Source organism: Rhinopithecus roxellana, chromosome 4, assembly GCF_007565055.1.
Source record: "Rhinopithecus roxellana isolate Shanxi Qingling chromosome 4, ASM756505v1, whole genome shotgun sequence".
In the NCBI taxonomy this organism is placed as follows: Eukaryota; Metazoa; Chordata; class Mammalia; order Primates; family Cercopithecidae; genus Rhinopithecus; species Rhinopithecus roxellana.
Window position 1 is genome coordinate 37,446,894 of NC_044552.1, and position 13,348 is coordinate 37,460,241.

The 13,348-nt window shown below is 46.6% G+C and overlaps 2 protein-coding genes across 3 annotated transcripts in view; one reads left to right on the forward strand and one right to left on the reverse strand.

Annotated features, from left to right (window-relative positions):
* The window catches only part of POLR1C (RNA polymerase I and III subunit C), a 46,284-nt gene that overhangs the window by 2,502 nt on the left and 30,434 nt on the right, over positions 1–13,348 (forward strand). Inside the window, exons 4-9 of one of the 2 annotated variants that reach the window (XM_010369734.2) lie at positions 211–343; positions 574–693; positions 783–935; positions 1,137–1,286; positions 1,442–1,558; positions 1,698–2,021. In XM_010369734.2, the coding sequence (XP_010368036.1) occupies positions 211–343; positions 574–693; positions 783–935; positions 1,137–1,286; positions 1,442–1,558; positions 1,698–1,816 (792 nt within the window). In that variant the 3' untranslated portion in view covers positions 1,817–2,021. Of the gene's footprint in view, positions 1–210; positions 344–573; positions 694–782; positions 936–1,136; positions 1,287–1,441; positions 1,559–1,697; positions 2,022–13,348 lie in introns of those variants that run through there. The other variant, XM_030928309.1, reaches the window with a different exon arrangement.
* The window catches only part of XPO5 (exportin 5), a 55,153-nt gene continuing 44,660 nt past the window's right edge, over positions 2,856–13,348 (reverse strand). Inside the window, exons 22-32 of the mRNA XM_010369735.1 lie at positions 12,768–12,864; positions 11,977–12,113; positions 9,375–9,472; positions 8,707–8,753; positions 8,200–8,297; positions 7,224–7,286; positions 6,372–6,454; positions 5,635–5,742; positions 5,359–5,496; positions 5,004–5,168; positions 2,856–4,530 (exon numbers count right to left, since the gene is read on the reverse strand). Coding sequence (XP_010368037.1) covers positions 4,393–4,530; positions 5,004–5,168; positions 5,359–5,496; positions 5,635–5,742; positions 6,372–6,454; positions 7,224–7,286; positions 8,200–8,297; positions 8,707–8,753; positions 9,375–9,472; positions 11,977–12,113; positions 12,768–12,864 — 1,172 coding nt within the window. The 3' untranslated portion in view covers positions 2,856–4,392. The remainder of the gene's footprint in view (positions 4,531–5,003; positions 5,169–5,358; positions 5,497–5,634; positions 5,743–6,371; positions 6,455–7,223; positions 7,287–8,199; positions 8,298–8,706; positions 8,754–9,374; positions 9,473–11,976; positions 12,114–12,767; positions 12,865–13,348) is intronic.

A 13,348-nucleotide genomic window follows, 5' to 3' on the forward strand; every position in this document is an offset into this window, starting at 1 on the left:
AACTGCACTGACACCTCACTTGGAGAATTGTCTCAAGCTGTCCTTCCCTCATTTCTCCTGGAATTTTGCTGAGCATTTTACCTTCTCATTTGTAAATTTCTCATTAAACATTCTAGGGAGATAGCTCCTTACCTCTGGAGGGTGGGGTTGTGGGGATAGGTAGGGGGCTGTTGGGTTTTTGCAGATAAGTGGTTATTTTTCCTTGGGCAGGTGCCAACTATGGCTGTGGAGAAGGTCCTGGTGTACAATAATACATCCATTGTTCAGGATGAGATCCTTGCTCACCGTCTGGGGCTCATTCCCATTCATGCTGATCCCCGTCTTTTTGAGTATCGGAACCAAGGTAAGAAAATGAAACTTTGGGAGAAGTGGACTGTCTGGGTTCAAATCCTGGTTGACTGTGATGTTGGGTAAGTTACTTATCTTTGTACATCAGTGTTTTTCATCTGTGAGAACACTTGCCTTGGCTTCCCAAGTTTGCCATAATTAAATGAGACATATATGTAAAGCATTCAGCATAGTGCTGGCACTCAGATGTTTACTAGTTCTTAAGAGCTCCCTCCATTTGTGCAGGAGATGAAGAAGGCACAGAGATAGATACTCTACAGTTTCGTCTCCAAGTCAGATGCACTCGGAACCCCCATGCTGCTAAAGATTCCTCTGACCCCAATGAACTATATGTGAACCACAAAGGTAAGTAGTGGTAGGGTGAGGAAGAGGCCCCACCTGTGGGTGGCTGCTAGTTTTAGGAACTGAGATCTTTTGACATGTTTTTCCTCCAGTGTATACCAGGCATATGACATGGATCCCCCTGGGGAACCAGGCTGATCTTTTCCCAGAGGGCACTATCCGACCAGTGCACGATGACATCCTCATCGCTCAGCTGCGGCCTGGCCAAGAAATTGACCTGCTCATGCACTGTGTCAAGGGCATTGGTGAGAACCCTGTGTTACTTCCTGGGAAGAGGGGTAGTTTGAAACGTTGCAGTGGGGCAAGCTGACTAGGGAACTCAGCTGAGATATTCCCAGCAGGTAGAAAGCAAAGAGCGTTGTGCTTTTGTTGTTAGCAGCTTAGGAAGAGTATTCTTCCTAATCCTAGAAGGGTTTCATATAGGCACTTTCCCTCTTCCTCTCCAGGCAAAGATCACGCCAAGTTTTCACCAGTGGCAACAGCCAGTTATAGGCTCCTGCCAGACATCACCTTGCTTGAGCCCGTGGAAGGGGATGCAGCTGAGGAGTTGAGCAGGTGCTTCTCACCTGGTGTTATTGAGGTGCAGGAAGTCCAAGGTATAGTATTTGGGGTGCTGTTCAGGTTAGGACCTAAATTATATTTTCTTTGAAGGTGACAAATAAAAACCCTGGGATCCTAAAAGTATAACATGGTTTGCTACCAAGTGGCAAATTAGAAAAAAGAATTAAAAAACATGGTTTGTTCTCATTAGGTAAAAAGGTGGCCAGAGTTGCCAACCCCCGGCTGGATACCTTCAGCAGAGAAATCTTCCGGCATGAGAAGCTAAAGAAGGTTGTGAGGCTTGCCCGGGTTCGAGATCATTATATCTGTGAGTATGAAGTGGTGAGATGGGTGGGCAGTACTCTTTGGTGCTGCAGCTTCCTTCCAGTCTAGATGTGAAGTTTTGAGTAACAGGGGCTTTCTACAGGCAAGCCCTGCCTAGGCTAAAGTGTCTCTTTGATCCCCAGTCTCTGTTGAGTCAACGGGGGTGTTGCCACCAGATGTACTGGTGAGTGAAGCCATCAAAGTACTGATGGGGAAGTGCCGGCGCTTCTTGGATGAACTAGATGCGGTTCAGATGGACTGAGCTTGGATGTTCCTGAGGCAAGCTGAAGCTTTGGGTTCTGACTGACCCACCCTACAGGATTGCTGTACAGAGAGCCCAGTGTGACTAGGGATCCTGAGTTTTCTGGGACAATTCCAGCTTTATTTTTAGTCAATACATTTTGTTAAATGTGCCATAAAATGAGACTTTTAAGCCTTTATAAGGCCTTAGATGTAAATAAAACTCATGTTCAAACAAAACTTTTTGAGACTACTTTTGAGTTTATGTTTTTTGAGACAGAGTCTTACTCTGCTGCCCAGGCTGGAGTGCAGTGGTGCAATCTCTGCTCACTGCAACCTCCTCCTCCTGGGTTCAGGCAATTCTCTTGCCTCAGCCTCCCGAGTAGCTGGGACTACAGGTGTGTACCACCACGCCTGGCTATGTCTAATGTTTTGTATTTTTAGTAGAGATAAGGTTTCACCATGTTGGTCAGACTGGTCTCAAACTCCTGACCTCAAGTGATTTGTCTGCCTTGGGGCCCCCCAAAGTGTTGGGATTACAGGTGTGAGCCACCGCAAAAAACAGGGCCTCACTTCAGAACTGGTTTGACCTTTAGCAATTAAGAACGTTGGATGTACACTCCAGCCTGGGTAACAGTGAGACCCTGTCTCAAAAACAACAACAAACACCTCCTGAGAATTGGCAAATTAAGGTGGTTTCTGGGCGCACAGCCAAACCCCTAGAAAAACATTCAAGCTAGAGTGAATGCGCCATTTCACCCAGATTACCAGGGAAGTTCATGTCGCTATTGACAGCTCCAACAAAGAACAGTAGCAATTCCTTTGGGCCAGGCCCAGCAGCCACATACGAAAGACACTGTGAGAATGGTATGGGCTGCCTAGTCTGGGTGTGTCAGGATAGAAATCCTTTTCTAACTGGCACACCATTTCAGAAAGCTTGAAAGACCAGGTTCATCAGTCACATTTCTTCTGTTCAGTCCCCTTTTGCAGGGTGCTCATGAAGTTAACTCTGGAGTATGTCACTGGTTTTAAGACTGGGTTGAAAAAGGCAGATGGGTCCCTTTCTGTATGAAACTGAGATTTTTACTGACATGCAGATGTGCTTTAGAGTTAATGTTTCTACAAAAAGTTTCTATAAACAATAGAAAACTTCTAGCATGAAGTCACAGGATGTTAAAAATATTACAACACAATAAATACAACTACACCCTCCACAGCCCCAACCAGACAGGAATAGGCAGCTATCAGGTTTGGAGGGAAACATTCTTGAGATCGCCTTCACAATCCACAGGAACCCAGAGCACCACACAGGAAGAGGGAGCAACATGAGACTCCAACTTCTGCTTCCCCAAGTTTGCCTCTTCCCAATCTGACCCTGCCTGTGGCCCGCACCAGCTAAAAACTGGAGCTTCAGTCCACTTCGGCTCTCATGGAAACCCTCTTGTCAGTGGATTGGTGGACAACAGGTCTGTTTTTGTGCAGAGCACATGGACACACTGGTTTCTGTATGGATTAAGTCTGCCTTATGGCCAGTAATAACGTCAGGGCCAGGTCCCATATCCGAGTCCTCTCTGTTTACAGGGCCTTTCAGTGACCTCTAGAATGGACTCACAGTACAGGTTGTGATGCGAAGGCATGTATTCTTTTCTTTTGGAGATGGCCTTTGAGAAAAAGTAACCAGGGACCTGAAAGACCATGAGATTGTGGAAGGCACCTGAACTTAGTCCTAGAAGACCAGTGGCTTTGCTAGCTGCTTATCACAGATGTAGCCTAGTTGGTCTGTTTTATCCTTGGATGACAATGGTGTCATGTGACACTATCTAGGGTACTGTGGCTCTTGTGCCTGAGTGGACCTTGAGGCTGGGGAAGCCAGACTGAGGGGTCATTCATGGAAGGGCAAGATGTGTGAGCTCTAAAGGGGATGTTAGCACTAAAGACTGCCCAGCCCTGGTCCTTGGAGGTACTATACTTGATACTGTGCCAAGTTTAGCAGTAGTCTATACCATGTGTCCCATCAGGTGACCAGATTCTTGCCCAAAGCAAAGTTGAGAGAACTGGCCAAGTTCTTTTCAGCACTTAGCACCTAACCCAGACGTGCCCCTTAGGGAGTGGGGCAAGTTTCCTGCCAGCCCAGCAGCAAAAGGGCTCAGTGGGAGTTGGAGTGGTCCAAGAGAAACTCTGGCACAAGTAGTTGAGGGCTGTGCTCTTGCTGCGAGCCTTGCTAGTCGCAGTGTTGGGCACAGCATCCCTAGTTACCATTCTGTACAGGTATGTGGCTGCACAGGGGTGGGAGGGCTTGTGGGAGAAGGGCTGCACTGCTCTAGCTTTTCTTGGAAAAGCCAAATCTCCAAGTAGAATGGGAACTATCTGGTTCATCTAGACAGAATGGTTTAAGCCCTAACTCCCTTTCTTGATACTTTAGTATAATTACTTCTGGTCCTGCACAGGGCCTGTTCTCTCCAGCTCCAGACCTGGATCTCTCTCCAGGCTGACAATAGTGGAAAGTGAGGTGGCAGTGCAAGAAGGGCCTAGAGATTAGCTACAAAGGGAAAGAAGAGATGACAAGAAAGGCCGAGGAAGGATGCCCAAAAAATTGATTCAGGGTTCAAAGATGGTGGCCAGGCCACCCCCATCATTGTCCAGCACCTCTGTCTCCAGCATTGGCTTTGTTTTTTTGAAAAGTGAGGGAAGATTCTTAATGTGAACTTCTTTTCGAAACTGCTCTCCCAAGGGTTTCTGTGGAAAACAAATGAGAAAGAATTAATGCTGGGCCCTAAGTAGTAGTTAAAGATTCTCTTGGCCTGGCGCAGTGGCTCACGCCTGTAATCCCAACACTTTTGGGAGACCAAGGCGGGTGGATCACCTGAGGTCAGGAGTTCAAGACCAGCCTGACCAACATGGAGAGACTGCATCTCTACTAAAAATACAAAAAATTAGCCAGGTGTGGTGGCGCATGCCTGTAATCCCAGCTACTTGGGAGGCTGAGGCAGGAGAATCATTTGAACCTAGGAGGCGGAGGCTGTGGTGAGCTGAGATTGCACCACTGCATTCCAGCCTGGGCAACAAGAGCAAAACTCCGTCTCAAAAAAAAAAAAAAAAAAAAAATTATATCACCATAATGGTCAATAACTACAGTTGGTTTGTAAGGTTTGCCCATACACATGATTTAAGAAGGGGGTTGGGTGCACTAATGAAGGTGCGTGACCTACCCCAATGCAACCAGCAATGAGGCGTTTGAATTGGTCCTTTCGGCGCTTGTCAGCCACTTTCTGCAGGGAGGGGTTTAAAAGCTTGCAGTCAAACTGGTCCAGTGAGTCCTTCTGTATTTCAGGGATTTGCTCCATTACAGCTCTTATCTCCAGGTACCTGGGGCGCTGACACCAGCAGGAATAAACTTATTGGATGTAGGTTATTGCCACCCTCCCCATTTCCTGCCACACCCATTTCTCAGAGATAGCACCAGCAATTTGGCAGGTGTCTGGATTTAGGATAAGGCCCAAGAGACTAGGAGCAGACTGAGTGATAAAGCTGCAGCCATTCTGCCCCCATGCTTTCCCCACTCACCAACGCCTCGTATATCTGGAAGGCCAGATGGACCAGGGAAGCCATGCACCCGTCGTGCTGCCCGTGCATCTGTAAGCCTTTCAGCACACTGGTGAAAAGCCACGTAACTGCATCTGCGAGCAGTGTCCCTGACAGCACCTGGGGAGACAACTGTGCTTTAGGGCCACAGGGGGCCTCTCTCAAGGCCTCAGCACCCCAATTCTTCTGAATGATTTAGGCAATCTGCATGACCCAAACTTTCTATGAGGGGCAGGGAAAAGGGGTGAATAACCATACTTGTTTGAGGAGAGGCCAGCAGAGCTGTGAGGTCGTCCTCTGGCAGGACAGAGTATCCTTCCAGGCCAGGGAATTGAAGGCTGTAATTAATAGCGCTGTACAAACATCCTGAACAGGAAAGGATGAAGGATTACAGTGGGAAAAGCAGCACAATTTTCTCTGATTATTTTTATACATCAGGAGCTGGAGATTGTTGTTTTTTTCTCCCCCCTCTAAAGATGGGGTCCTTGTTTTGTTGCCCAGGCTGGTCTTGAACTCCTGGGCTCAAGCTATTCTCCCATCTCAGCCTCCCAAACAGCTGGGACTACAGGTGTGCGCCACCATGCCTGGCTTAGGAGCTGGAGTTTTAAATAGCGAAGCAGGAAAAATAAAAGAAGTGAGTTTACTTCCTCTATTTTTGTGTATTGCCAGTCAAAAAGAAAAAACCAAAATGTGAGAAAACCTGTATGTGCAGGATGGAGACAAAGCTCAGGCCTGGGTTGGGGAGGCTAAACACCAGGGATCTGCATCAGTGTGCCTACTATGTGTTTTCCTGAGAGCCCCTGCCTATGCTGGTATAGGAGACACCATGGCATTGCACCTTTTCCCTCGTTTTTTTCTGGGGCCTTAAGAACCAGGAACTTACATAACAAAGGAGTATTACAAAAAACTCTTGATAGCACCATAGAGCAAGAAAAGTAAAAGGTGGCTCCCCACCTGGGCAAGGAGTAAAGGTATCACCGGCTCCTTCTACCCACCTCATGCTTCATCAGACATTTGCCCAGGTCTGTAAGCTCTGCCATAGCTGAGGGGGTGACCTCTGTGGCCATCATTTCTTCATCTGTTATCAGAGAGAAGAATGTTAAGCTCCATCCTTTCAGAACAGAGAAGAATATCTTGTTCTGACAGAAGCGCAAAAAAACAAAGCAAAGCTGAGTGTTCTAGGCTAACTGGTGGCTAAGTAGTACTGGGACCCCTCCCACCTCCACATAATAATAGCCCATGCCCATGGCCAATCTTCTAGAGATGCACCCAAGCTGTACATGAGGGAAACGGGAGCTTCTAGGCAGAAACACAAAAAGCTGCAAATACTGAAGATACTTTGTTGTTGGACAAATATTTGAGCACCCTCTGTACCAGGCACTGATCTAGTTACTGGGGATAAAAGGAATAGGACAATAGATCCCTTCCCTGATGGGAGTTTACATTCTAACATGGGAGATATGTAAGAAAGGAATACATAAATAAAAACAATGTGCAATGACAAGTGCTATTAAGAAGAATAAAGCAGAGGAATACAGAGTAGCTGGGGTTACTATTTTTGATAGGTTGGTCATGGATGATCTCTTGGAAGAGGTGACATTGGAATGAAGCAAGGGAATAGATCACGTATATGGTTGGGAGAAAATCATCCAAGACAGAGGAAATAGCAAGTGCAAAGGGTTAGAGGTGGGAGTATGATGGAGGCACACAGCAAGAGGGCTGGTCCAGAGATGACAACTAGATGTAGGGTGTCTCCTCACCAGTCTGCAAGGAAACCGACCTGGTTCAGAAGGAACAGTATTTAGGAGGCTAAGAGCAGACCTCCAAGGTCTCACAGGCTCACTTACCGTCTCCATCTGCTGGGGGAGCACTACTGTGGTCAGCACCCTTCTTTGAAACACAGCAAACCGCTAAAGCAAGAAAGCAGGGTTACTAGGTGAAGGGTGGGTATATACTACCACAACAGCCACCTTAGGCCCACTGATCCCAACCTGTCTCTGGCCAGCTGAGGAAGGTGGAAGATGGGGGTACTGTCCAAGGCACAAGAATTAGCTTCACCAATAGAAATAGAGGCATTCTGATGACCGAACTGTTTTGTTCCTTCAAGTTCAACTAGCTGAGAGAAGATTACAGAATTCTGTGAGAGTCAATGACTAGGAGAGGATGCTTGTTACATCCCTGGTCTACTTTGAATCTCAAACAAAGAAAATGACACAGTAAAAACAAAAAGAAAATTAACAGCCTCCATGTCCAAGAATTTAAAACATTTCCATATTTTGAGAAAACTAGGAAGTTACTCCTAATGAATCCAAATTCCTCCTGCTATTTTAGATTGTTTCCCCATATTCTGGCTTTGGTACTATTCAGCTTGCAATTCATAAAGTGTCCTTAGGTTGACTTCAGGACTGCCTTGCTTCTCTCTAGTTATTTCTTTTGGATCTGTCAGTGTTGCTGCAAATACGAATCCTTTTTTTTTTTTTTTTTTTGAGACAGAGTCTCTTTCACCAGGCTGGAGTGCAGTGGTGTGATCTCAGCTCACTGCAACCTCCACCTCCCAGGTTCAAGCGATTTTCCTACCTCAGCCTCCCCAGCAGCTGGGACTACAGGCGTGCACCACCACGCCCAGCTAATTTTTGTATTGTTAGTAGAGACAGAGTTTCACCATGTTGGCCAGGCTGGTCTCGATCTTTTGACCTCGCAATCCACCATGCCCGGCCACAAACATGAATCCTTTGCATTAGTCAGGCCTTTGTGGATTTGGCTGAGCGACCAGCTCTTTTCCAGGAAAATTCTCTATAGCCCCAGTTTCTACTTGCCACTTACTGATTAGGTCCATGACTTCTCGGGTTAACATCCTCACCAGCTGCTCCTCCAGCATCTCTTGAGACTCTGGGTTTTCATCTGCAGCCTCATCTTCTCCACTGCAGAAAACCAGAGGGCCAAGTTCCACAGGAGTGCAGAAAGAAAGCAGTGACCCTAATCAGACTCTCTGTGACCACTTTCTTCAAGTCTTCGTTTTATGCAAAAGTTGGGAATGGACAGCAGTGATCCACTGAAAGACATTATTACTAGTGATTCTGTCCAGTTGGATAGACATTACAGAATCAAAATAAGTGAGTAAGGTAACAGCAGCCCCTATAAACGGTGGATCTCAGAGTCTGCCTGCTGGTCACAGCCTGTCCAGACAAGCGATGTATCACCTAGACTGAGAATGACTACAACCTACCGCTCTTCTACCCTGCGACAGCAGAATCCTTGCCTGCTTCCTTTCCCCACCCCAAATCTGGCTGCCAGCTCATCCACCAAGAAGAGTGGGTAGGTATCCCTTACCAGAGCAGGGTCCTTTGGTTGATAACTTGCCATTTCTGGGAAAGCCTCTGGGAAAACACAAAGGAAATAAATGCTAGAATTGGGGAAAGGACTGGAATACATGGTATCTAAAGTCAAGTCCACTTCATGATTAAAATTAGCCAAGGATGATTCTAGGCATCAATGACAACCTCTGTAGACTCCACACCACAAGGTTAAAAAAACCATCTCTGGTTTCTATAACCTGTCCCACATCCATGCTGAGGGTGGTATCTCAAACACCTCTTTGCTTGGAAAGAATTAACAACAATTTTAGAATTCCTGGGTCTCTAGACATACCTGTTCTCCACCCAGCCGGTCCCCTGCTTAATTCCAGGGTCAGGATAACAGACCCAGCATTCCTGGCAAGGGTCTGTGAGCAAGCATTCCTCTTTTTACCTCTCCTCAGTTACCAGGAGGTTAGGAGCAGAATCTGCAACTGAAGCTGCCTTGTGGCAATTAAATCAGTTTAGTTCTTTGGGGGCTGTGCTCGATCCTACAGCAAGGATAGTCTGCTGGGGTAGAAGCTCTGCCCAGCCAGTCTGGCAGGGCTAGTAGACAACACTTCTAGGAGCTCCTGACTTGCAAGGTTCAAAAATGGCCACAGGCCTTAATAGTACTCTTTGCTTCCTGTTCCTGACTTATCTTACCATATGGAGGTAGGTGAAAAGAGGTCCGAGGATGGGGGATACCAGGGCTTCATAGTGCTCTGGGGGACAGAAGAGCACCAGAGGCTTTACAAAGACCCGTGCTGCAGCAAGTTAAGAAATTTTAGTGCATAAGCACACATCCCTCACCTGCCAGGTGGTGGGTTGCACCCCTGGGCACAATCAATCCCTAAAAGATTTACCAGACGTCAAAAATATCCTTGTTAACAGTGAAAAATCTTAAAGTTCTTTTCCTAAAATCCTAAATGGCATTGATACTCAATTCCATTATACTCTTAGTTTAGCAGGACTTCCGTCAGGCTGCACATTATGGTCCCTGGCCAGAAAGTAGGAATAAAAAAATAGGAAGGAGGACATCCTTGTAACAAATCCTCCTTCACCATTCTCCTTATAATTTCAGGTTTAAGAAACACCAGCTGTGGTGGCTCACACTTGTAATCCCAGCACTTTGGGAGGCTGAGGCAGGTAGATTACAAGGTCAGGAGAGTGAGACTATCCTGGCTAACATGGTCACCAGGCGCGGTGGCTCAAGCCTGTAATCCCAGCACTTTGGGAGGCCGAGACGGGTGGATCACAAGGTCAGGAGATGGAGACCATCCTGGCTAATACGGTGAAACCCCATCTCTACTAAAGAATACAAAAAACTAGCCGGGCGACGAGGCGGGCGCCTGTAGTCCCAGCTACTTGGGAGGCAGAGGCAGGAGAATGGCGTGAACCTGGGAGGCGGAGCTTGCAGTGAGCTGAGATCCGGCCACCACACTCCAGCCTGGGCGACAGAGCCAGACTCCGTCTCAAAAAAAAAAAAAAAAAAAAACCATGGTGAAACCCCATCTCTACTAAAAAAATACAAAAAAAAAAAAAAATTAGTCGGGCGTGGTGGCGGGCACCTGTAGTCCCAGCTACTAGGGAGGCTGAGGCAGGAGAATGGCATGAACCCAGGAGGCAGAGCTTGCAGTGAGCCGAGATCGCGCCACTGCACTCCAGCCTGGGCGACAGAGCGAGACTTCTTCATCTCCAAAAAAAAAAAAAAAAAAAAAAAAGAGGGAAAGACAGAGATTCAACTAGTAATAAGGGTCTGAATGAGAATGAAGTGTGAAAGTGCTGCTTCTGGCTGGGTGTGATGGCTCAGGCCTGTAATTCTAGCACTTTGGAGGCTGAGGCAGGAGGATTACTTGAGCCCAGGAGTTTGAGACCAGCTTGGCGAACATAATGCAGATCCCATCTCTACAAATAATAAAAAAAAATAGCTGGGTGTGGTGGTGCGCATCTGTGGTCCAGTCCAAACTCTTCAGGAAGCTGAGGTGGGAGGACCACTTCAGCCTGCAGTGAGCTTTGATAGCACCACTGCACTCCTGCCTGGGTAACACTGAGACCCTGTCTCAAAAAAAAGCAAGTGCTTCTAAAAACACAGAAAAGGGATAAAAGTTTTATGTTTCACAGCTGGGCATGGTGGCTCATGCCTGTAATCCCAGCACTTTGGGAGGCCGAGGCAGGCGGATCACTTGAGGTCAGGTGATTGAAACCAGCCTGGCCAACGTGGTGAAACCCTGTCTCTATTAAAAATACAAAAATTAGGTTGGGCGCGGTGGCTCACACCTGTTACCCCAGCACTTTGGAAGGCCGAGGCGGGCAGATCACTTGAGGTCAGGAGTTTGAGGCCAGTATGGCGAAAACCTGTCTCTACTAAAAATACAAAAAAAGCCAGGCGCTGTGGCTCAAGCCTGTAATGCCAGCACTTTGGGAGGCCGAGACAGGCGGATCACGAGGTCAGGAGATCGAGACCATCCTGACTAACACAGTGAAACCCCGTCTCTACTAAAAAAAATACAAAAAACTAGCCGGGCGAGGTGGCGGGCGCCTGTAGTCCCAGCTACTCGGGAGGCTGAGGCAGGAGAATGGCATGAACCCAGGAGGCGGAGCTTGCAGTGAGCTGAGATCCGGCCACTGCACTCCAGCCCGGGCGACAGAGCGAGACTCCGTCTCAAACAAACAAAAAAAAAAAACAAAAAAACAAAAACAAAAACAAAACAAAAAAATTAGCTGGGTGTAGTAGCATGTGCCTGTAATCCCAGCTACTTGGGAGGGTGAGGCACAAGAATCACCTGAACCCAGGAGGTGGAAGTTGCAGTAAGACAAGATCGTACCACTGCACTCTAGCCTGGGCAATAGAGCAAAACTGTCTCAAAAAATAGAAATATGCACGCCTGTAATCACAGCTAGTTGGGAGGCTGAGGTACAAAAATCGCTTGAACCTGGGAGGCAGAAGCTGTGAGCCGAGATCACGCCACTGTACTCCAGCCTGGGCGACAGAGTGAGCAATACTGTCTCAAAAAAAAGCTTTATCTTTAATATTTCCAAGAAGGGGGGAAGGTAAAAATTTGCCCCTCAAGGAAAAGTTTATGGCCATCTGGACCGCCTTCATGTTTTCCCTGCAATCTGCCAGTGTTTTTAATGACATGATGCACTTAGATACACCATCTCATCTTTTCCTTCCAGTTCTGCCTCCTCCCTCTGGTTCCTGTGACCTGTTTCTGTCTCTAATTTTCTGACCTTTTGGGTTATGTAGAGACTTTTGAAAGGATATGAAGCATGGGTCTGAGTCGGTAGTCAGGAATATTGTTCAAGTTGACAAAGGCTGAGCTGAGAAGCTGGGTAGCAAGGTCCTCCACAGTATAGAAGTCTTGCTGCATGGAAGGGCCTGCCTTCCCTAGGATATGAAAACTGTAAAGGGGGAAAAAAAGCACTGGCAATGACAAATCCAACATCTGTTACTGCCAGCCCTGACTGTCCCATGAATTTCATTTCTAGCCTACAATAAGATTTTTCAGCCAGAAAAGCAGTTATATTTACTTAAGAGAACTTATAGATACAGCATCTTTTAAAAGACAGATGTTGGCGGCCGAGATCAGCAGTAGCTTTCATTACTATTTAATGTGGACTTACAATGGAGGATCTCATGAGCTTGGCTGATTAGTGTACTGGGTTAGTGAGGCCAAAGCCCGCGAGGGCCAGTTACCTCCCCAACCCACAACCAGTATCTAGCCACCCCACTCCCATAAGTAGGCTGCAAGCAGTGTAGGGTCTAAGCAATCTCCACCACTTTTAGCTTCTACTTGGGTTTCATCATGTTATACACTAGAAACAGACAAGTTGGGCATGAAGCAGGCTGGGACTGTGAGGCTCATATGACAATTACAAAAAAAGCAAATGCAGGAAAGCGGGCTGTTCATTTCTATTTAACACTAGAATCATTAGTTTCCTATCAAATTCTTGCCTCACCTTACTTGTACACTAGATGAAAAGTCCAACCCATGGACATTCCTATACAATACATATCCAGGAAGAAAATATGGAGAGGCAGCATTGGTTCCTTACCAGTTTTCATAGAGGGTGGAGAAGAAACGCTGCATTCTTTCCAAGACGGTTTTGAAGACAGGAGAGTCATTGAGTTCCAAGAGAGGTTGAGGTAATCCTAAAGGGAAATACGGGTCAGGAACATGATGCTCCACACTTGTCAGGAGTCTCAACTGGCCAATACTCTACAGCAGGCAGATGTTGTTCAGGGGTGAAGGCGTGTGCATGGTGCTGTACTGCAAAGTAGTTGGCTATGTGATTTGTTGCACTCTTTTGGTAGGAGAAGGTGAAAGCTACTTAAGGACCCAGGACTTTAGACCCAGGTACTCTTTTACCTGCTTTTTAAAAATTCTTTCCCCAGATGGAACTTGTACCAAAAAAAGTGACAACTCAAAAGTATTTTTCCATAAAGCTCTGGGGATGCCCCCACAATTAATTTATGAAACCCCTTTTTTTAAGCAAAATCTTACACAAAAGACTAAGATGTGTAGCAGCTCAAAATGAAACCCACTTACCTTAGTATTAAAAACTGCCTTAAAAGATCTATACTTTTAAGTGTAATCAGAGGTTTTACATTTCGAGTCTTATAGTCAGAAGCTATC